Source organism: Adiantum capillus-veneris, chromosome 14 (assembly GCF_014529385.1).
Source record: "Adiantum capillus-veneris isolate H3 chromosome 14, ASM1452938v2, whole genome shotgun sequence".
In the NCBI taxonomy this organism is placed as follows: domain Eukaryota; kingdom Viridiplantae; phylum Streptophyta; class Polypodiopsida; order Polypodiales; family Pteridaceae; genus Adiantum; species Adiantum capillus-veneris.
Window position 1 is genome coordinate 100,082,569 of NC_140944.1, and position 23,115 is coordinate 100,105,683.

Sequence of the window (23,115 nt, forward strand, 5' to 3'; positions counted from 1 at the left end):
GTTACTCGAGGGAATTGGGAAAATCATGCATAGCTCAGGAAGATCTATAAAGAAATATTGGCCTTACAAAGCCCAAACCAAGTGACCTGCATATCGCCAAAACACGATACGTATCCCTTAAAATCACTTCTTAACAACACACGGGAAAGAATGTAAATGTGGTCCTAACACAACATGCAACCATCTAAGGCTCAAATAGGTAACAAAGGTGCATGATAGTATCTGCAAATGATGAGCACGAGTCCGCAAACGCAAACCATCAGATAATCAGTTATGCAACTCTGGAATTTAACAGCTTTCTTGTTGTATAAAAAATGTTTACAATTTTTCATATACCCGTCTGTGCTGTAATCAAATTGTTAGGAATGACAGCTCTTCATCCAAAAAGACCCAAAGAAGGACAAGGCATTGGCATATATGACCGACTGTAGATAGAAGGAGAATCAGAAATAAAACTAATCTCCAGTTAGCAAGGAACAATGTTATCAACAGCATACGAGACATTAAAATCATTTCAGCCAAAACTTAGCCACTACAAAGCTTCTCAAGAGCTGCATTCTCATCTCCGCCAGTACTTTGAAGGGCACCGAGGGCAGCATCTTCAGAAAACCCCATCTCAACAAATTTCATTACCTGGTTTGTGAAGAAAAACACAAACGGAAGCTTTTTATCATGTACTTCAAACCGCGGGCAGAAGAGGAGAGGGGTTGTGTGTGCGCTGGGGTTTTTTTTTTTTTTTTTTTTTTAAGGGGGAGGGGGGGGGGGGGGGCACTATGTGTAAACCCTCCATATCACGTGCGTCCAAAGCCTAATTTAAAAAGCCTTTTCAAGAATATAACACACCCTTTTCAAGTTCAATCTGTTGATCGGTACCCTTATGTATGGTAATGGGAGAACTCACGTGCTGTGTGTATATTTTCAAGAGTGACCCCTCGATCTCAAACATAAACACATTTTCCTAGACCCCTATCTCAAACACAAACACATTTGAGTTCCCTAGACCCCTCTCCTCCGATCTCAAACACACACACGTGACACAAGCAGCAATGGCAAGCCCTCCATATCACGGGCGTCCAAGGCCTAATTTAAAAACCCCAAATCTGTAGATATTTCATGAATATAACACACCCTTTTCAAGTGATGAATACTCTTACGTATGTTAAGAACACTTACAAAATGGGAGAACTCACTTGCTGTGTTTATATTTACGAGGGGTCATATTTTTGTGAGTGACCCCTCGATCTCAAACACAAACACATTTGAGTCCCCTAGACCCCTCTCCTCCGACCCCAAAACACACACACGAGCAGCAACGGCAAGCAAATTTACGATGTATCTAAGGCAGCAACCTCTGCAGTTGAATCTCTCCCACATGAAAATGTGCATGAATGCAGACACTCATGACTACATTACTCTCACAACAGGACTCAAACAGCTACAAAAAGTTCATGCGCAAAAAATCCCTCTTTAAAGAGCACGAGTGTGCAAGCTTAAATGATGCTCGTTTAAAATGATTGTTTTAGACGCACAAAACGTGTGCACACAATGCCATGCACAAGGAAAACGTCTCTAAGACTGCTATGTGAAACGTACCTTTTCTTGCAAGCCAATTGATGATCTTTTTGCAAATGTTTCTGTCCAATATCGTGCTGTGGACACATATGTTGAGTAATGCTTCAGATACTGCAAAATATGCAGCAAATATAAGTTGTGTGAATTGTTGCTCACAAACATACACACATTTTCATTGAATGAGAGCTTGGAATATTCAACGCTAACCCCATTAACCACTCATAGATTCAAATACAATAAAGCTGCAGCAAACCAAATACCTTTACCTGCTCAGCAACTACAGCATCTTGAGGATCCCCTGGTTCTGGAGTGGAGAGTAACGCTTGAAGAGAGAGTAATGCTGTCTTCAATGTCAGGGCCGGACTCCATTGATCCTTGAGAATGTCCAAACATATTGCCCCATTCTGACTACTTATGTTCGGATGCCTGCAAACAAGGCCCCAGGGGCACCCCAAATAACAGCCAAATGATGAAACAATTTCATGATGTTTGAAAGAAGACTCTAATACTCGAATATTCCTTCAAGGAATGAAGCCAATTACCAGACTCTTGTGATGAACTGCATCTTTGGTGGTTCAAATGGATAAGCAGCTGCCAGAAAATAATCCTCTCTCTCTCTCTCTCTCTCTCTCTCTCTCTCTCTCTCTCTCTCTCTCTCTCTCTCTCTCTCTCTCTCTCCGTGTGTGTGGAGAGAAGCTCCAAGTGCCAAGTGAATTTATGCACACAATTTCTCGTATTTAGGAGATGGTGATACACAGTGCCTGTGGGAAAGCTGTAACGGGAAGGCACCACATGCCAACAGAAAAGGACACACTGAACAGACTCTTAGCACTTCAAAATAACTATGAGAGAGATGCATGACACGCGAGACACGGAGTGGTGGAGTTCCACTGGCAGAGTTCTACCCCAAGAGAGCATTGGCCCCAAACCCTGGCGCCCCTTTCGGTATTTCTTTATCTTGATATCAGTACAACACCAGTACTCCGTCGTTTGCACCTTCACGCAGGCCCATGCCACATATTTAAAGGCCCTGGGCCCAAAAGCAACTACGTCTTAAAAGCATTAAACTCAAAAGCATCTGCTTCAAAAAGCAACTAGTAAAAAGCTGCCAGCACCAAAATCTGGAAATCCGTACAGCTTGACACATCAGCAGCCATCACCGTAAAACACAGAATTCCTTACACCTACCACGTGGCACTGTCAGTGCGTTTTGCGGACTGTCCGTACAGTCTTGTCATATCATCAGCTAGCTGCGTAGTCCTTTTTTTCTGACCTTTTGTGGGTCCTACTTTATTTAAAAGTCTTTAGGTCACTTGGGCCCCATCGAATGGAGTCCCATAAGTTGGTGGGAACTCTTCTTTTAAACTTTGGCCACCCGGCAAGGCTTTGCAAGTTGGTAAAATTTCTTTTGTTGCTTCTTCTCTTAGAATTCGGTTGGGATCTATAAGTCGGCTCCCTTCTTGAAAGAAGAGTAATCGTCTACGATTACAGAAAATCTGCAAAACAACGCAAGTTAGCTCAATCGAGGGTCATTTCGAGGGTCACTTCAAGGAACAATCAGTTTTCTTATTCAAGATCGGAGCTCTTGATATTCCGGCATAGCAAAATTAACCATCACACCCAGACCGCGCTAATCTGCAACCGGTGTCTCGATGCACAAAAATTACATACCCAGGCAATCTCACCCAATTAGGAATATTCCGTGATTGGCACGTCACAATGCAACACAAATGCACGAACAGCGCCGCTAAGCACTCCCCCGAGACAGACGATCTGGGTATAAAGCTACTCAACGACTACCTCGTCACTCCCCCCGCAAATAACCTAAAAAGATCCAGGCCATGAACTCAGAGAACCGTACAACCAAACGCTCCCCATACCGGAGCCTGCGTCTCTTGGAGGTTTCAAGCACAAAGTTTTCAACAATTTTGAATTGCATGTTACCCCCTCTGATGCCACAAGTGGTACCTCCTCCTCCAACACCAAAAAGTATGAGGGCTTCCAACTGGCAACCTTCCCAGACGTCTATGGGGTCTTCAGGAATATGGTGCAGCCATCTTACCCTAATCACGTGCAACCGCCGTTGCCCCCACCGCCACTGCCACCAAGCTACAATGGTTGGAACCCATATGGATACCCTTACTACGCAAGATACGCGCCTAACCAACCCAAAGATTTCAAGGATGGCAGCACGACGGTCAAATTTTTCACTTTTTTCGGGTGAAAGATCGGAAGAAAGCATTGCAATTCCTACAGCAATTCGACAACATCTATGCTTTGGGGAACTATACAGAAGAATCCAAGACTTCTCAGGCAACGAGATTTCTTAAAGATAATGCTATGCAATGGTGGAGCTCAATCGCGACACAACCGCATGCTCTAAGGACATGGCAAGCTTTCAAGACAGTTTTTGCACGTAGTTACATGACTTCTTTGTTCAAACCAGATTAGGTCAGAATGGGGCAACTTGAAAATGCTTGCCACAGAGACCATGGAGGACTATAACCAAAGGTTTCTCGACGTCTACCTTCCAATGTCCTTCTTTAAGTTCATTCCCTTGGAGGACTAGTGCGAGCGCACACCATTGGATTATCATCACCATTGCAAGGATATTGTTTGTCCAAGCAAGTTTCAACCATGCAAGAGCTTATGGACCATGCCGCGGTCTGCTACAAAATGATGAAAGGAAAGTTGGAATTACCACGGAAGCAACTGCGGCCACTAACCAGAACTCCCGGCAACAATGAACAAATTCTCGGGAATCCCATGAAAACCAACCTCAACGGCCTCGTCTGACACATCGTCAACGAGACGCCTTGTGGCCGATGCTTCGAATGTTTCCAAACAGGGCATACGTTCAATACATGTCCTGAGCGAGCCTCGACATCCTCAGTGCAACCTTCTGCTCCCACGTCAGACAAATCTCCGGCCAAGAGGGCTAGACCTGCTATTGGACTAGTACCCGAAATTTATGGTATACAACTCCAGAGTTTCAAAGATTATGGAAAAGTCAACGGCTTGAAAGCCCTTATTTTCTTTGACCCCAGAGCTATGGAGAACTTCATCCATCCAGAATTCTTGAAGCAGATGCACTTTGATTATGATGCAGAGGGTGGAGAAAATGAAGCTGAGCTAGCCACGGGGCAAACTCAGAAAGTGGTACCGCTCATTGGTGCTCTTCCAATGACTATACAAGATTATCATAGAAAAGCTGATTTCCACATTATGAAGTTGGGCAATTGCGACGTTCTTTTGGGCGTGCCCTGGCACGACAAGAATGATGCGACTCTCCAAGTTCGGAACCGAACCATCACCGTGATGCAGAAGGGCAAGCCAGTTGTCCTCAAAGTTCCGTTGTCAGAACAAAGCCTTGAATGACCTCTCTAGTTGTTTTCTAGTTAGATACTTTTGAACATTGATTGAGAAAATATTGTTTGAAATTTGTTTTAAATGGATGCTATCTGTTTTAAACCTGTCTTGGTGCCAATCTGAATTGTTTGACTCTGGTTTTAATATTGATTTCAATAATTGTTGATTTTACTCTCAGATGGAGAAGTGAGAACTGATGTGTTGGTATTGTTTGAACCTCGGAACGACGAAGGCGAATGTCTGAGGAGCGTTCCATTGTATGCTAGAAAACCTCAGAACGACGCACGCCAATGTCTGGGAAGCGTTTGGTTGTATGCTTGAACCTCCAAGAGACATAGACTGCGGTCTTGGGAGCATTTGGTTGTACAGTCCTCTGAGCTCATGGCCCGGACCTTTTTAGGTTATTTGTTGGGGGAGTGACGAGATAGTCGTTGAGTAGCTTCATACCGCAGATCGTTTGTCTCGGGGGAGTGCTCAGCGGCGCTGTTTGTTGTGCCTTTTAACATGCATATGTGAGCATTTATGTTGCATTGTGATGTGCCAACTATTGAATATTCCTAACTGGATGAGATTCCCTAGGTATGTAATTTTAGTGCATCAAAACCCGTGGAAGATCAGTGGTGTGATGGCTAATTTTACTATGCCAGCATATCAAGAGTTCCGATCTGGACGAAAGGAGAAGCCAACTCTTTAACGAAAAAAATAGCAAACTGATTGTCCCTCGGAATGACCCTCGGAAATCTGTAATCGCGGACGATTACTCTCTTTCAAGAAGGGGGAATGTCACAAACTACTGACGTGTCAAGTCAGTGAAGAGCAGAGCCAACCTTCAGATCGCGACCGAGGGGCCTAAACCCTAAGTAGAACAAGCAACAACAAAAGAAGAAGTCCTACCAACTAATGGGACCTCGTCCAATGGGGCCCAAGAGACATAAAGGAATTAAAATAAAGCAAGACCCACACACATACACAAAGGCTTACGCAACAACTAATGACGTGGCAACCGTACGGATGCTTTGGATTTTCCGTTGATTGATGACGTTGCAGATTGTACAGATTTCCGCGTTTTACGCTGACTCCTGACGTGGCACTTGTACGGATTTGGTAGCTTTTTGGGCATTGCTTTTAAGGCCAATTGCTTTTAAGTTTGAAGGCTTTTCATGTAAATTGCTTTTGGGCCTAGGGCCTTTAAATATGAGGCCATGGGCTCATTCTTTGGCATGCTTCCTGCAGAAGGTACAGAGTCTAGAGTATCGGCTTGTACTGAGTTGATGCAATATAAAGAAATATCGAAAGGGGCGCCAAGGTTTGGGGCCAATACTCTCTGGGGTGGAATTCCGCCACTCCGTGTCGTCTCTCTCTCTCTCTCTCTCTCTCTCTCTCTCTCTCTCTCTCTCTCTCTCTCTCTCTCTCAATTCAGTTGTTATTGAAGTGCTCAAAGTCTGTTCAGTCTGTTTTTTTCTATTGGCACGTCGTGCCTGTCTTGTGACAGGTCTGTGGATCTATGTCGGCGACGATGATGTCGACGACAACGAGGTGCTTGACAAGTCCGGTTTGTGGATCCTTATGTCGAGCCAAGGCACAAGGGGTACTAACTATTGGGGTACTAAGTCGGCGACGGAGACGACGACGACGGGTCTTTGACTGAATGTCAGATCTGCTAGCACTGTCGATGGCTTGAGTCTGCAACCACGACGAGGCTAGGGCTGGAATCTGTTGGCGACCAAAGGCTGGAAACGCCGGCTGTCTTGGGCTGAAAACGCTCGTTTCCCTGGCTGAAAATGTTGATCATGGAGGGCTGAAAACGCAGGTGAGAAAGGGCTGAAAATGCTGATGCTGGCCCGCCTTCCCCAATCTGCAGGTTCCTTTGCTGGCGCTGCCTCTTCTGCCATCTAGCGCTGGCCATGGGCTGCATTTATAGGAGGTAAGGATTGGGTCGAGCAGGCTAATAAATCACCCCACAACCATTTAATCACAAGGCTGAAATTGACTTATTACATAATAAGGTCCTAAGCAGTGGTTCATGCGGTAAAACACCTAAGTGTTGAAATGATTGTTCTGTGCAAGAGAGGGTATGCAACTATGACCGGCCTCGGCATGCATGTCTTGCTAGAGGCTCACAAAGGTGCCAAGCTAGGTCCTAAGCTAAGACTCATGCTAGACTGTAGCAGAAGCATGTCCACATAGCGCAAGTGAAGTGCGCACATGACATCCCCCCCTGTTGAAGGTGAGGCACAACTACGGAACTTCTATCTTGGGATTCTTTCTGTACTTCGGATGCTGATTGCTTCTAATGCATGTGGATGCATAACCAATGAAAACTCCTCCAAACTCATGGATATTGCAGATGTAGGTCTGGTACGATGTAAACACCGACCACACAAGTTACCAAGTAGCCTTACTACTGTCGCAGAATACCAACCTTCATGCTGACTCTGCCTTACGAGCAAGTACGACCACTCGAATAGTCTTGTTGTGAAAACATTGCGGGTGAAGCTAAAAGGTAAAGGTGTTAGGAGGTATTTCCAAGGGTTTCTTGTCAACGGAAGGGGATCCCACGCTACATGCGAATGCGAATGCTGAAGAGGTTTAGGGATCTTGTCTCCAACTCCTTCCATATCCGCATAAGAGGCAGGTAGATCCTAATACTGAAGATCTCGGTTTTCGTGTACCCAACGTCGATCTTCCTTCAAAGACATGGCAATGAAGATAGGAGCTAATAAATCCATGATCGAGACTCGAAGATTCTATTGGAAAAAAAAACGGGGAGAGGTTCTTTGGGTTCTTGGTTCTGCTTGGGTTCTAGGTTCTTGAGGTTCTTGAGGTTCTTGGTTCTTCTAGGATTCTTCTTTAGGTTAATCCCTTGAGTTCGCAAAGCCGAAGCACACACAGAGCTTTGATATGATGCTAATGATGCTGGGTAATGGGTACTGATGTTGGGTACTGAGAGGTTCTATGTCGACGACAATGCTGGCGACGACGAGGAATTGATGGGTCTATGTTTACGACGACGATGTCGACGACGAATACTGCTAGGTCTATGTTGAGGAGTCACGACCATGATGACGACGACGAGGTATTGATGGGTGCTATTCCGACGACCATGATGACGACGACAAGTACTGCTAGGTCTATGTCGACAAGTCACGAACATGATGATGACGACGAGGTATTGATGGGTGCTATGGCGACGATGATGATGACGACAAGGAGGTATTGATGGGTCTATGCTGATGAGGATGATGACGACGCCGAGGTTCTTGACGCGTCTGTGGATCTATGTCAACGACGACGAGAAGGTTCTTGACGGGTCTAAGAATCCCTATGTCGAGCCAAGGCACGAGGGGTACTAACCCCTAGGGTACTGTGTCCGCGACGGTGACAACGACGATAACGACGACGACGACGGGTCTATGGCTGAATGTCGGATTTGCTAGCACTGTCGATGGCTTGGGTCTGCAACCACGACGAGGCTAGGGCTGGAATCTGCTTGCGATCAAAGGCTGAAACGCCGGCTATCTTGGGCTGAAACGCTGATCATGGAGGGCTGAAAACGCTGATGCTGGTCTGCCTGCCCCAATCTACAGGTTCCTCTGTTGGCGTTGATTGCAAGCTAGAAACGCCGGCTATCTTGGGCTGAAAATGCTGGTTCCCATAGCTGAAAACGCTGATCATGGAGGGCTTAAAACGCTGATGCTGGCCTGCCTTCCCCAGTCTGCAGGTTCCTCTGCTGGCGCTGCCTGTTCTGCCATCTAGTGCTAGCCATGGGCTGTATTTATATGTAAGGTGCAACGGAATGAATGTTGTATTTTCTCAAGATTAGTGATCTTTATTGCTCAAGGTTCCTTTTAGTTCTTAGGGAAAGAGAGCTTTCCGAGTGAGCTTTCCGTCTTATGGAGAGTGCTATGATCACGAACAAAGTGAGTGAATATTGTGCGTGCAAGTGAATGAGACTGAGAGAAGGAGAGAGAAGAGATACGACACCCGAGAGGTTGTAAAACCCTCCTCCGAAGGCCCCACTCTCATCGACGAGAGTGGTCTACTTGATTGCGCAAAGGTGTACAATGCGTATGCAATGGATTGATGCAATGGGACTATGCCGATGACGACGACGGTGATGACGACGGCTAAGGCTGAAATCTATGGTCTTCTAGGGCTGAATTCGGGGTTGTCTTCGTGGCTGAAAATGACTGTTTTTGTCGATGGTTCTTAGCTGAAAATAGGTGGATCTTTGCAATGCTTCAAGGGGTTTCTCTGCTTCCTTTCAAATGTTGAAAACGCTAGGTATCTGCTGCTGATTTAGCTGCAAATGCACTAACGCTGGCTGATGCAGTCTCTTGCCAAAAACGCTGGTTGGGGGAGGTCAAAAACGCTAGTAGGCTGATGTCAAAAACGCTTGGGAATTGCTGGCTATGGCTGCGATTTATGGGCTGCAAACTTGTTGCAAAAACGCCACCATAGGCTGAGGTTCATGCTGATAAAAACGCTAAGAAATGTTGCAGGCTGATGTGCTTAACGATCTTCAAAACGCTGATGATGGGGCTGAATTGTCTGAGTCCAAAACGCTATGCCTTTGGGGCTGATCTGCAGGTGGGACTGTCGCCAGAAGGGGGAGGACTTCAAGGCCAGGGATGATCTGTGAAAAACGCCAAGGGGATGGGAGGTATGGCGAGGCTACGTGCTGAGGGGGGGGTACTGCTAAGAAGTTGACTATTGAGCGGGAAGCTCCTACTGCCTCTTCTGCCAGAAAGTGCTAATTTGGGTTTGCTTATATATAAACTTAGCAAAATTGCCCTACCTACTTTTGTTGGAAAGTCACTTAAAAATAATAAGTGAAAATAACCAAAAATAGGAAAATAGGCTAAATGCGCTGGAAAATTCCCCTAACTGATGCTAATGGATTCTGATGGGAATTTCGATGATCATGTTGTGTGCAACCGGAGGATATGCATCTATTGCTAAGTGACTGGTCATGCACGGTCTACGAATAGACTCACAAAAGTGCCAAATCACTGCTAATCTAGACTTGACTGGATTGATTGAACCCTGCTGTGGTATAGCTTGTCCACGGACACATAGGGTTGGGATGTGTCACGTGACATCCCCTCCTTTTCAAAGTGAGGTACTGGTACCGAACTGTATGGCGTCGAGGGAGATCGCCAACAGCATCCGGAATCCTGGAAGGGACTGTTCGCTGGCCCACTCTGATGTGTGGGTCGTGCGGTACTTGAACTTCATAAAGGTCTGCAACGCTTGCTTCTTTGGGCCGCGCCGAAAGCGACACAAAATCTTCTGAATCTCCTTCCTTGCTTCAACTTCGTCTAGAGACCTGCTTCCTTTGTCTTCAAGAATCTTCATGGCTGAAAATTACCGAAACCATCTCCAACACAAAAACATGAACATATCCATTCCATGTAAAGTGAAGGAAAACAATCTTGTCTTCTCTAAAGACTATGTATGCAATGTAGATGAACATAGAGACGGAGTGACAACCCGTTCATCAAACACATGCAAACAATTCGATCGAATCTTTTCTGTTTGATCGAAATCAATCAACTGTGGCAAATCACAATGGAAATGCCCATGCATGGTGCTCATACTATCATGTTATCTTTCGGAAACCGTGTCATGCCAAGGAAGAAACATGGAATGTGACTTCCTTACATACAAACTTTTCAGCTTTTTATGAACAATCCGCATACATTCGTGCTCATCCATGAGAGAAACGTGCTCAACATACAATATGTCATGCCTAGGAAAAGGGATCACATAACGATGCTGACTAAAATACAGGAAACCTTCACGAATGAAACACTCGAACAATGCGTGCGTACCAATCATGCGAACACATAATACTTCCTGTGAGGGTTCTTTGGACCAAGGCTCGAGAGCCAAGATCGATTCTTCGGGATCTATCAAATCTTCTTGTGGGGGATCTGTGGACCTCGACTCGAAAGCCAAGATCGATTCTTGGTGATTGATCGAATCTACAACGAGGTTAGCTTCGCTAGAAAAAGCATCCACTAACACCTCATCCTGGTGAACAATCACATCTTCTTCATGCAAGTCATCATGCTTGTCTTTGTCATCCAAATCATCATGCAAATCATTATCATTCAAGTCATCATGCTGTTCATAATCATGAAAAGTCTGTGTCATGCTGTGGAGAAAAAGAGATTGAGAAAATCTCCTTATCCCGAATCCTTTCAACCTTGTCCTGCATATTAGCAATGAGAGAGAGAAGGAGCAATATCCTCTCCATGAATGACAATAGGAGAATCACTGTCAACATTGAGAGTTATAGTGTTAGCCACAAATTTCAGGAGAGCGTCATTATCACGAAACCATTTAATGCCTAAAATCATATCACATCCTGAGAGAGGAGAAACAACAAATCTTCTAGTGAAGGCAGTCTGTTGAATTGCAAACAACACATCAAGGCACTCCTCCGTGATGAGAGCGTCCATACCGGGACGAAAGCCAGAGACCTCGATAGGAGATCTCGGACTAACTTCGAGGCGGGCTCTCTCAACAAGAGGAACAGATCACATCACGCATACGACCTGGGTCAAACAATATGACAAAACGGTGTCCCGACGTACAACCATAACATTTAATGAGAGAATCATCAATGGGAGGATCCTGAGAAACTTTGGGCACAATCGTGTTATCATTCATTGCATTGACAGATGTAGTGGGTGCTTGATGTTCTTTAGATTCATTCAATTCAAGCTTAGGACATGTTCTTTTTATGTGACCCTTAATGTGACAATGAAAACAACGACCTTCTTTAGAATAAGTGCTTTGTTCTTCCGACGTGATGTAACCTCCTACAATTCCTTGTGCTACCTTTTCATCTGGAGTAAGCTTAGGTTTAGCACTTGTGATGACGACGGCGACTTCGTGGCTGAAACTGTGATCTTCTATGGGCTGAATTCGGTGGCTGTTTCGAGGCTGAAAATGACTGTTTTTCTTACTATTTTAATGGCTGAAAATGACTGTTTTGATCGGGGTTCCTGCTGAAGGTGAAAATGCTGAACTAAAAGGCTTCTTTGGCTGCGTTTTAGAGAGGTTTGCACCTGCTGAAAACGCTGTATAGGCTGAGGTATAACTGCTGAAAAACGCTGGGCAGCAAGCACTCAAAAACGCTGGCTTGCTGAGGAATCCTAGCGTTAGTAAAATGCTGCAGGCTGTGACAAAAACGCCATGGCATGCTGATGCTGCAATCCCAAAACGCTGCCTTTTAGGGCTGCCGGAAGGGAGACAAGCGCCAGAGAGAGGTGTTGTCGGCGATGGCTGAATCTGTGAAGAAAACGCCAGAGATGGGAGATGGATGGCGAGGGATCTTGATGCTCAGGGGGGTACTGCTGAGAAGTTGCCTGTTGAGCGGGAAGCTCCTGCTGCCTCTTCTGCCAGAAAGTGTGAACTTGGGTTTGCTTATATATTAACTTAGCAAAATTACCCTACCTACATTTGTTGGAAGTCACTTAAAAATAATAAGTGAAAATAACCAATAAATAGGAAAATAGGCTAAATGCACTGGAAAATTCCCCTAACTAATGCTAATGGATTCTGTTGGGAATTCCCATGATCATGCTATGTGCAACCGGAGGATATGCATCTATGCTAAATGACTGGGCATGCACGGTCTACGAATAGACTCACAAAAGGGCCAGATCACTGCTAATCTAAACTGACTTGACTGACGGGAACCCTGCTATGGTGTAGCTTGTCCACGGACACATAGGGTTGGGATGTGTCACGTGACATCCCCTCCTTTTCAAAGTGAGGTGCTGGTACCGCACTGTATGGCGTCGAGGGAAATCGCCAATAGCATCCGGAATCCTGGAAGGGACTCTTTGTCGGCCCACTCTGCTGTGTGGGTCGAACGGTACTTGAACTCCATAAAGGTCTGCAACGCTTGCTTCTTTGGGCCGTGTCGAAAGTGACTCAAAAGTCTTCTGTGGCTCCTTCGATGCTTCAACTTCGTTGAGAGTCGTGCTTCTTTCGTCTTCAAGAATCTCCATGGCTGAAAATTCCTGAAACCATCTCCAACACAAAACCATGAACATACCCATTCCATGTAAAGTGAAGGAAAAAAATCGTGTCTTCTCTAAAGACTATGTATGCAATGTAGATGAACATAGAGACGGAGTGACAACCTGTTCATCAAACACATGCAAACAATGCGCTCGAATCTTTTCTGTTTGATCAAAATCAATCAACTGTGGCAAATCACTATGGAAGTGCCCATGCTTGGTGCTCATACTATCATGTGCTCTTTCGGAAACTGTGTCATGCCACGGAAGAAACATGGAATGTGACTTCCTGACATACAAACTTTTCAACTTTTTATGAACAATCCGCATACATTTGTGCCCATCCATGAGAGAAACGTGCTCAACATACAATATGTCATGCCTAGGAAAAGGGATCACATAACGATGCTGACTAAAATACAGGAAACCTTCACGAATGAAACACTCGAACAATGCGTGAGTATCAATCATGCGAACACATAATACTTCCTGTGAGGGTTCTTTGGACCAAGGCTCGAGAGCCAAGATCGGTTCTTCCTGAAGGGGTACTTGGGACCTAGGCTCGAGAGCCAAGATCAATCCTTCGTGATTGATCGAATCTGCAACGAGGTTAGCTTCGCTAGAAAAAGCATCCACTAACACATCATCCTTCTGGACAATCACATCATCTTCATGCAATTCATCATGCTTGTCTTTTTCATCCAAATCATCATGCAAATCCTGCGTGTCATGCTGTGGAGAAAAAGAGATTGAGAGAGTCTCCTTATCTCGAATCCTTTCAACCTTGTCCTACATATTAGCAATGAGAGAGGGAGAAGGAGCAATGTCCTCTCCATGAATGACAATAGGAGAATCACTTTTGGCATTGAGAGTTATAGTGTTTGTAACAAACTGCTGACGTGTCAAAGCCTAAAGAATGGAGCCAACTTATAGATGATGTGGCTGTCCAAGAGCAGAAACCCTAACCCTAATTTATGCCAGAAACCCTAACTGCTGAAACCCTAATTCTGGAAACCCTAACCCTAAAACCTGCAAACCCTAATTCTAGAAACCCTAAGAAGAACAAGCAACAGAAGAAGACGTCCTACCAACTCATGCGGACCCCGTCCGATGGGGCCCCAAGTGACATAAAGGCATTAAAAATAAAGCAGAACGCACTCAAAAGACTTTGCACATCAAAATATGATGATGTGGCACCTGTACGGACGTCCCGGAATTCGCGGCGGATTTTTAGGGAAATCCCAAAATTTTAGGAATGTGATTTTTTGGCGTCAGCTTTTCATATTTGATGCTTTTAGGCTTTGGGCCTTTAAATATGAGCCTTGGGGGCCCTCTCTGGCACTTTTTAACGCGCAGATTGTAGAGCAGGTGCTCCTCGACTGTTGTACTTTGTGAATCGATAGTAATATATAGAAATACCGAAAGGGGCGCCAAGGTTTGGGGCCAATACTCTCTAGGGTGGAATTCCGCCACTCCGTGTCGCATGTCGTCTCTCTCTCTTTCAGTTCAGTTGCTATTGAAGTGCTAAAAGTTTGTTCAGTCTGTTCTTTTCTATTGGCACATGGTGCTCGCCTTGTGACAGTGGTATCAGAGCATCAGGCGTGTGCTTTTCTGAAAGCATACCGGTCCTACAAAAGAGCAGACAGAGCTATTGGAATTGAATTATATTTGAGGTATCAGCCACTCCCACCCTTACTTCATCGCGCATCGAGCGCGCTCCTCTCTTCACCGCTCATGTCTTACAGGGCATAAGCCAATAAAGATCCCTTGCAAGCGAAGGATCCAGATTTGTTTCAAGTCACTGATTTTCTCAGAAGCAGTGCCATGCAGATGTTGATGTCTACAGCTACCAAGCAGCATACTCCAAGTACTTGACAAGCTTTGAAGAAAATTTTTGCCGGAAGTTATATGGTTTCTGACATCTTCCTTCGGAGTGCAACTTCTGGCAGAGTGGGGTATTTTGAAATGCTTGCCATGGAAACCCTAGCAGATTATAACTTGAAGTTTCTCGACATCTCCCAGTAGATGTCTCTTCACGAGCAGATGACCTTGGAGGTTTAGTGTGATTACTATCTCTTGGGACTACCATCGCCGCCAAAGAAACACTGTCTGTCCAAGAGCTGATGGACCATGCCGTGCTCGGCTACGACCTCATGGAAGGAACCTAACCCTAATTTTTGGTGCAGGTTTCAAGATGGAAAGTCAATCGACTTTTCGAGCTCGACTAATGTCGAGATTGCTTTTTAAGTTTGAGTTTTGTTTGATCTTGTTTGGTGATCCTGTTTGGAATTTGTTTGAAATGGATGGTATCTGTTTTAAACCTGTTTTGGTGACGATTTGAATTGTTTGACTCTGGTTTGATACTATTTTCAATGATTGGTGATTTTACTCCCGGGTGGAGAAGTGAGAAATATTGTTTTGGTATTGTTTGAACCTCAAAACGACGCAGGCCGATGCCTGGGGAGCGTTTCGTTGTATGTTTGAAAACCTCCGAACGACGCAAGCCGATGCCTAGGGAGCGTTTGGTTGTATGCTTGTAAAATAATTGTTGTTGTGACTCCCGGCCCGGACCTGGATGGTTATGCGGGAGGAGTATTAAGAAGTCTGAGCAGTGGTTACTCTCAGCACCTCCAAACGACGCAGGCTACGGTCTGGGGGGTGTTTGGTTGTAAAAGGCCTCTATATCTCCCGGTCTGGACCTTTTTAGGTTATGCGGGAGGAGTTATGCGGGAGGAGTGATGAGGGAGTCATTGAATATCTCCCGGCCCGGACCTTGTTAGGTTATGCGGGAGGAGTGTTCATCGGCGGCTTTATGTTTCTATGTCTTGTAACATGCATATGTGAGCATTTGTGTTGCATTGTGATGTGCCAACCACTAATATTCCTAATTGGATGAGATTGCCTAGGTATGTAATTTTAGTGCATCAAGACACCCGTGGAAGATCAGTACGGTCTGGGTGTGATGGCTAATTTTACTACGCCGGAATATCAAGAGTTCTGATCAAAACAGCCGATAGGAGCAGCTAACTCCTTGATCAAAAGAGCAAAAAGGAGAAGCTAACTCCTTAATAAAAAGAGCAAACTGATTGTCCCTCGGAATGACCCTAGGAAATTTTTGAGCTAACTTGAGTTGTTTTGCAGATATGCTATAATCGCGGACGATTACTCTCTTTCAAGAAGGGGAGATGTAACAAACTACTGACGTGTCAAAGCCTAAAGAATGGAGCCAACTTAAGATGATGTGGTTGTTCGAGAGCAGAAACCCTAACCCTAATTTCTGTCAGAAACCCAACTGTTGAAACACTAAATCTGGAAACCCTAACCCTAAAACTTGCAAACCCGAATTCACGAAACCCTAACCCTAAAACCTGCAAACCCTAATTCTAGAAACCCTAAGAAGAACAAGCAACAGAAAAAGAAGTCCTACCTACTCATGGGGACCCCATCCGATGGGGCCCCAAGTGACATAAAGGCATTAAAAATAAAGCAGAACACACTCAAAAGACTTTGCACATCAAAATATGATGACGTGGCACCTGTACGGACGTCCCGGAATTCACGGCGGATTTTTAGGAAAATCCCAAAATTTTAGGAAAGTGATTTTTTGGGGTCAGCTTTTCATATTTGATGCTTTTAGGCTTTGGGCCTTTAAATATGAGCCTTGGGGGCTCTCTCTGGCACTTTTTAACGCGCAGATTGTAGAGCAGGTGCTCCTCGGCTGTTGTACTTTGTGAATCGGCAGTAATATAAAGAAATACCGAAAGGGGCGCCAAGGTTTGGGGCCAATACTCTCTGGGGTGGAATTCCGCCACTCCATGTCGCGTGTCGTCTCTCTCTTTCAGTTCAGTTGTTATTGAAGTGCTAAAAGTTTGTTCAGTCTGTTCTTTTCTATTGGCACGTGGTGCCCGTCTTGTGACAGTGTTAGTCAGAAAATCCATGAGAGCGTCATTATCATAAAACCATCGAATGCCCAAAATCATATCATATCCTGAGAGAGGAGAAACAACAAATCTTCTAGTGAAGGCAGTCAGTCTGTTTAATTGCAAATAACACATCAAGGCATTCCTCGGCGATAAGAGCGTCCATACCAGGACGAAAGCCAGAGACCTCGATAGGAGATCTCGGACTAACTCCGAGGCGGGCTCTCTCAACAAGAGAGGAACTGATCACATCATGCATATTACCTGGGTCAAACAATATGACAAAACGGTGCCCCGACGTACGACCATAACATTTAATGAAAGAATCATCAATGGGAGGGTCCTCAGAAACTGTGGGCACAATCGTGTTATCATTCATTGCATTGACAGATGTAGTGGGTGTTGTGGGTTCTTTAGATTCATTCGATTCAAGCTTAGGACATGTTCTTTTTATGTGACCCTTAATGTGACAATGAAAACAACGACCTTCCTTAGAATAAGTGCTTTGTTCTTCCGACGTGATGTAACCTCCTACAATTCCTTGTGCTACCTTTTCATTTAGAGTAAGCTTAGGTTTATCAGTTGTATTGGCCTTACCCTTAGATTCATTGGAAGAATTCTTTGATGAGAGACTGTTGGAAGATTGGTTAGAAGAGTTATCATTCTTACCATTCTGCGGGTTCTGAGAAGTCTGCGAGGTACTTGTGGAAGTCTTGTTCTCCTTAGGCTTTCCCTTGTTGTGCTTCATCTCCTGTGAAGAGCAATCACTACCGCCTTGTTGAGATCGATTGGATCGAATACCTCGACATCGTACTTGATATACTCGTCCAATCCAAAGAGAAAAGCCTCTTTGCGCTCATCATCCGACATGCGTAATTGGGTACCTAGCTGCAAAACACGATTAGAAAAAGATATAACTGGCATACCATTTTGTTTGAGAGCGCCAATAGTCCTTCAATCGTGCCAGGTACTGAGGTGGCATAAACCGCACCTTGAGCTTGTCTTGGAAATCAGCCCAACTAAAAGAGAGGGACGTGATATCGTCGGCTGCCTCTAGGTGCGCGGCTAGCTATGCCTCTTGCCATGCGTGGTACCAATTAATGGCATCGCCAGCAAGGTACATAGCTACCGTCAATACTTTGCTATTTCCTGTCTTCTTAGTTGTCGCAAACTAAGCATTAAATTGATGCAGCCAAGAATGAATAACTGTAGCATCCATCTTACCGTCGTACTTACTGAAAGTCAACTTTTTTGTGACTGGATGGTTAGAATCCGCATCGTGGCTTGCGCCACTTGACGAACTCCCACGATCTTTGGGTGGTTCGGTCTTCGAGGCTAGGATATGGGAAATAAACTATTGATGACGAATCTCCCTTTGAGCCTCTCGTTCATCGCGCTCGCGTTCGAAAGAAAGTCGATTTTCTTCTTGTTTTGCGGCAAGAGTGGCGTTTCTTTCATTGCACTCGTGGTCCTTGGCTTCTTATGCTTCTGCTTTGCTTGCAAGTAGTGCCAATGCAACTCGATTCGTTTCTTGTTGTTGTGCCATCATGTCCAACATCGACTTGACCATCATCTCCATAGGAGTGAGTGCAACTCGTGGAGTAGATGGCAAAGGGGGAGGGTCGAAAAAGTCTCCTAGTGGGGAAAAATCTTCACCACCTCTCTCATGCTCATCACCTGTATGCGAAGTATCCATTCCGCTTCGAGTGACGACCATGCAATATAATCTTGGGTTCTGAAGTTCGCGAGGAACTTGGGTTCTTGAGGGTCTTGATATTCTTGAGGTCCTTGATTCGTGAGAATCTTGGGTTCTTGAAATTCTTGAGTCTTGAGGGTCTTGAGTTCTTGGGGTTCTTGAGGTTTTCTTTCGCTTGCAAATCGCGTTGGAGAAGGATCTTCTCTTCACCCGAGTTCTACTCCTTTCTGCGGGCGCACCCCTTGGCGGCCTTGCGCTCACACCAAGGTTTCTTTTTCCCACCTCACGTCGATTGGCCGGCCGCTAAGTGCACGGTCCGCTCTAAATGAGCGAAAAGAGACACAAGGGGAGGCTGGACAAGCCCTTCTTTCTTGGAATTCCTGTCACTCTTCAACAAAACATGATTAGGAATCGCCACACCCAAGTAAACTTGGGTTCGTGCAATCGCAACAAGCAAAAAAAATCTTGTGGTTCTTTCCTTGAGTAATGCAGAACACTTCCAAAGCTCTGATACCAATGTAAGGTGCAGCGGAATGAATGTTGTATTTTCTCAAGACTAGTGATCTTTATTGCTCAAGGTTCCTTTTAGTTCTTAGGGAAGGAGAGAGCCTTCCGTCTTTATGGAGAGTGCTATGATCAGGAACAAAGTGAGTGGATATTGTGCGTGCAAGTGAATGAGACTGAGAGAAGGAGAGAGAAGAGATACGACACCGAGAGGTTGTAAAACCCTCCTCCGAAGGCCCCACTCTCGTCGGCGAGAGTGGTCTACTTTGATTGCACAAAGGTGTACAATGCGAATGCAATGGACTGATGCAATGGGACTATGCCGACGACGACGACGGTGACGACGGCGACTTCGTGGCTGAAACTGTCATCTTCTATGGGCTGAATTCGGTGGCTGTTTTGAGGCTGAAAAATGACTGTTTTTCTTGCTATTTTAATGGCTGAAAATGACTGTTTTGATCGGTGTTCCTGTTGAAGGTGAAAACGCTGAACTGAAAGGCTTCTTTGGCTGCGTTTTAGAGAGGTTTGCACCTGCTGAAAACGCTGTATAGGCTGAGGTATAACTGCTAAAAAACTCTGGGCAGCAAGCACTCAAAAACGCTGGCTTGCTGAGGAATCCTAGCGTTAGTAAAATGTTGCAGGTTGTGACAAAAACGCCATGGCATGCTGATGCTGCAATTCCAAAACGCTGGCCTTTTAGGGCTGCCGGAAGGGAGACAAGCGCCAGAGAGAGGTGTTATCGGCGATGGCTGAATGTGTGAAGAAAACGCCAGAGATGGGAGATGGATGGCGAGGGATCTTGATGCTCACGGGGGTACTGCTGAGAAGTTGCCTGTTGAGCGGGAAGCTCCTGCTGCCTCTTCTGCCAGAAAGTGTGAACTTGGGTTTGCTTATATATTAACTTAGCAAAATTGCCCTACCTACTTTTGTTGGAAAGTCACTTAAAAATAATAAGTGAAAATAACCAATAAATAGGAAAATAGGCTAAATGCACTGGAAAATTCCCCTAACTGATGCTAATGGATTCTAATGGGAATTCCGATGATCATGCTGTGTGCAACCGGAGGATATGCATCTATGCTAAATGACTGGGCATGCACGGTCTACGAATAGACTCACAAAAGTGCCAAATCACTGCTAATCTAAACTAACTTGACTGACGAGAACCCTGCTATGGTGTAGCTTGTCCACGGACACATAGGGTTGGGCTGTGTCACGTGACACTAAGGCTGAAATTTGTGGTCTTCTAGGGATGAATTCGGGGTTGTCTTCGTGGCTGAAAATGACTGTTTTTGTCGATGGTTCTTGGCTGAAAATAGGTGGATCTTTGCAATGCTTCAAGGGGTTGCTCTGCTTCCTTTCAAATGCTGAAACACTAGGTATCTACTGGTGATTTGGCTGCAAATGCACTAACGCTGGCTGATGCAGTCTCTTGCCAAAAACGCTGGCTGGGGGAGGTCAAAAACGCTAGTAGGCTGATGTCAAAAACGCTTGGGAATTGCTGGCTATGGCTGCGATTTATGGGCTGCAAACTTGTTGCAAAAACGCCACCATAGGCTGAGGTTCATGCTGATAAAAACGCTAAGAAATGCTGCAGGCTGATGTGCTTAACGATCTTCAAAACGCTGATGATGGGGCTGAATTGTCTGAGTCCAAAACGCTATGCCTTTGGGGCTGATCTGCAGGTGGGACTGTCACCAGAAGGGGGAGGACTTCAAGGCGAGGGATGATCTGTGAAAAACGCCAAGGGGATGGGAGGTATGGCGAGGCTACGTGCTGAGGGGGGCGTACTGCTGAGAAGTTGCCTGTTGAGCGGGAAGCTCCTCCTGCCTCTTCTGCCAGAAAGTGCTAACTTGGGTTTGCTTATATATTAACTTAGCAAAATTGCCCTACCTACTTTTGTTGGGAAGTCACTTAAAAATAATAAGTGAAAATAACCAAAAATAGGAAAATAGGCTAAATGCACTGGAAAATTCCCCTAACTGATGATAATGGATTCTGATGGGAATTCCGATGATCATGCTGTGTGCAACCGGAGGATATGCATCTATTGCTAAGTGACTGGTCATGCACGGTCTACGAATAGACTCACAAAAGTGCCAAATCACTGCTAATCTAGATTTGACTGGACTGACTGAACCCTGTTGTGGTATAGCATGTCCACGGACACATAGGGTTGGGATGTGTCACGTGACATTATAGGAGGTAAGGACTGGGTCGAGCAAGCTAATAAATCATCCCACGACCATTTAATCACAAGGCTGAAATTGACTTATTACATGATAAGGTCCTAAAGGGGTGGTTCATGCAATAAAATACCTTAGTGCTGACATGACTTTTCTATGCAAGAGAGGGTATGCAACTATGACCAGCTTGGGCATGCATGTCCTGCTAGAGGCTCACAAACGTGCCACGCTAGGTCCTAAGCTAAGACTCATGCTAGACTGTAGCAAAAGCATGTCCATGTAGCGCAAGTGAAGTGCGCATGTGACATGTCGCCCATCATGTGAAGCAACAGAATTATTTCAAAAGAATTTCATAGGGAGTGATACTTGCAAAAGGGAGGGAGGGAGAGAGAGAAAAAAAAGGGGAGAGGTTTTCGGGAGGTGGGGGGTGGGGTAGTAACACCAATTTTTTCACCAAATGCGTTTCGCGATTAGCCCACCGAACTAACGGACAACTCCTTAATGTCACCCAACATATGACACATCAGAGTTGTCCGTTCTTGATGGCTTTTATCAATTCCAGTAGATCTACAATTCTTAACTTTTGCATTTCAAGTGTAGAAATTTAGATATCCTACTTTCAATAAATAAAAATTACTCAAAAAAATAAGAAAATAGTCCATTTAGCAACAGTATACTGGATGTGGCACACTCATCAAAGCACAAGAAGTTCTTGATGGGCTTCTTGTCCACATTGTCATAACTTGAAACTCATCGATTGTATGACATGGGCGGGAGAATTCTCGATGAGATTGCTATGCTTGGCGGTTCTTTGGTTGATATGTATGCCAAATGTGGGACCCTCACAAAGCATAAAAGTTCTTACTAGGCATCGTTTCCAAAATGTCATCATTTGCAATGTGTTGACAGCGGTATATGCCAAAACATGGCTACGGCCCTTGAAGGCCAATGTCTTTATGCAAGACCTTCACATGGGTGAGAGAATTCACGAGAACCATATTGTAATTGGCAATGCTTTTGTGGATATGTATGCCAAATGTAGGGCCCTTACAAAAGCACATGAAGTTTTTGATGAAATTTATGTGTGAAATGTTGTCTCTTGAAATCACAAAATATGCCCAACATGGCTGTGACAAGAGATTGTGGGCCATTTAAAGGGAAGGTTTTTCTCCAAATGAAGCACCCATGCTTGCATCTTGAAAGCAAAACCCTTAAATAGAATTCACGTTGAGATTACTGGTTAGAGGTTGATGCAGAAACATGATGTGCTTGGGAATGCTTATGTTGATTCTGATCAACAGGAAGAGCATGACGACGCATCATTAAAAATGAGTTTCTTTTCTAAAACGAACTAAAAGCCTATACCCTAAAGAAGGATTTGAACCGAGACATATAGCTCCACAATAGCAGGTTACTTAAGAAAGATGCATATTTACATATCACATTCGTGAGTGTGCATGCCATGTGAGGCACCCTCAACAAAGCACAAGAAGTCCTTGATGGGCTTCCTATCAAACCTGTCATAACTACTCTATTATTGGCGGTTCTTTGGTCGCAAATGTGAAACCCTCACAAAGGCAGAAAATTTCTTGCTGGGCATTCTCTCCAAAATGTCATCACGTGCAATGTGTTGATTGCAAAATATGCTCAACATGAACATAGTACAGTCGTTGTGGGCTAGTTTAACTAGATGCAAAGGGAAGGCCTCTCTCCAAATGAATTCAACTATGATTGCACCTTAAAAGGCTTGTGTTTGGTCAACTCTTCTAGGTGCTATTCAAAAGTGAGATAATCTTGCACTTGGACAATTGTGGCATCCTCAACAAAGC

General features: G+C 44.9%; 1 protein-coding gene across 1 annotated transcript in view; it reads right to left on the reverse strand.

Moving 5' to 3' along the window:
* Nucleotides 1-271: 271 nt before the first annotated feature.
* Nucleotides 272-23,115, reverse strand: part of UBC27 (ubiquitin-conjugating enzyme 27) — a 24,970-nt gene continuing 2,126 nt past the window's right edge. The window contains exons 2-5 of the mRNA XM_086528854.1: nt 2,115-2,163; nt 1,839-1,998; nt 1,594-1,683; nt 272-633 (exon numbers count right to left, since the gene is read on the reverse strand). Coding sequence (XP_086384980.1) covers nt 526-633; nt 1,594-1,683; nt 1,839-1,998; nt 2,115-2,163 — 407 coding nt within the window. The 3' untranslated portion in view covers nt 272-525. The remainder of the gene's footprint in view (nt 634-1,593; nt 1,684-1,838; nt 1,999-2,114; nt 2,164-23,115) is intronic.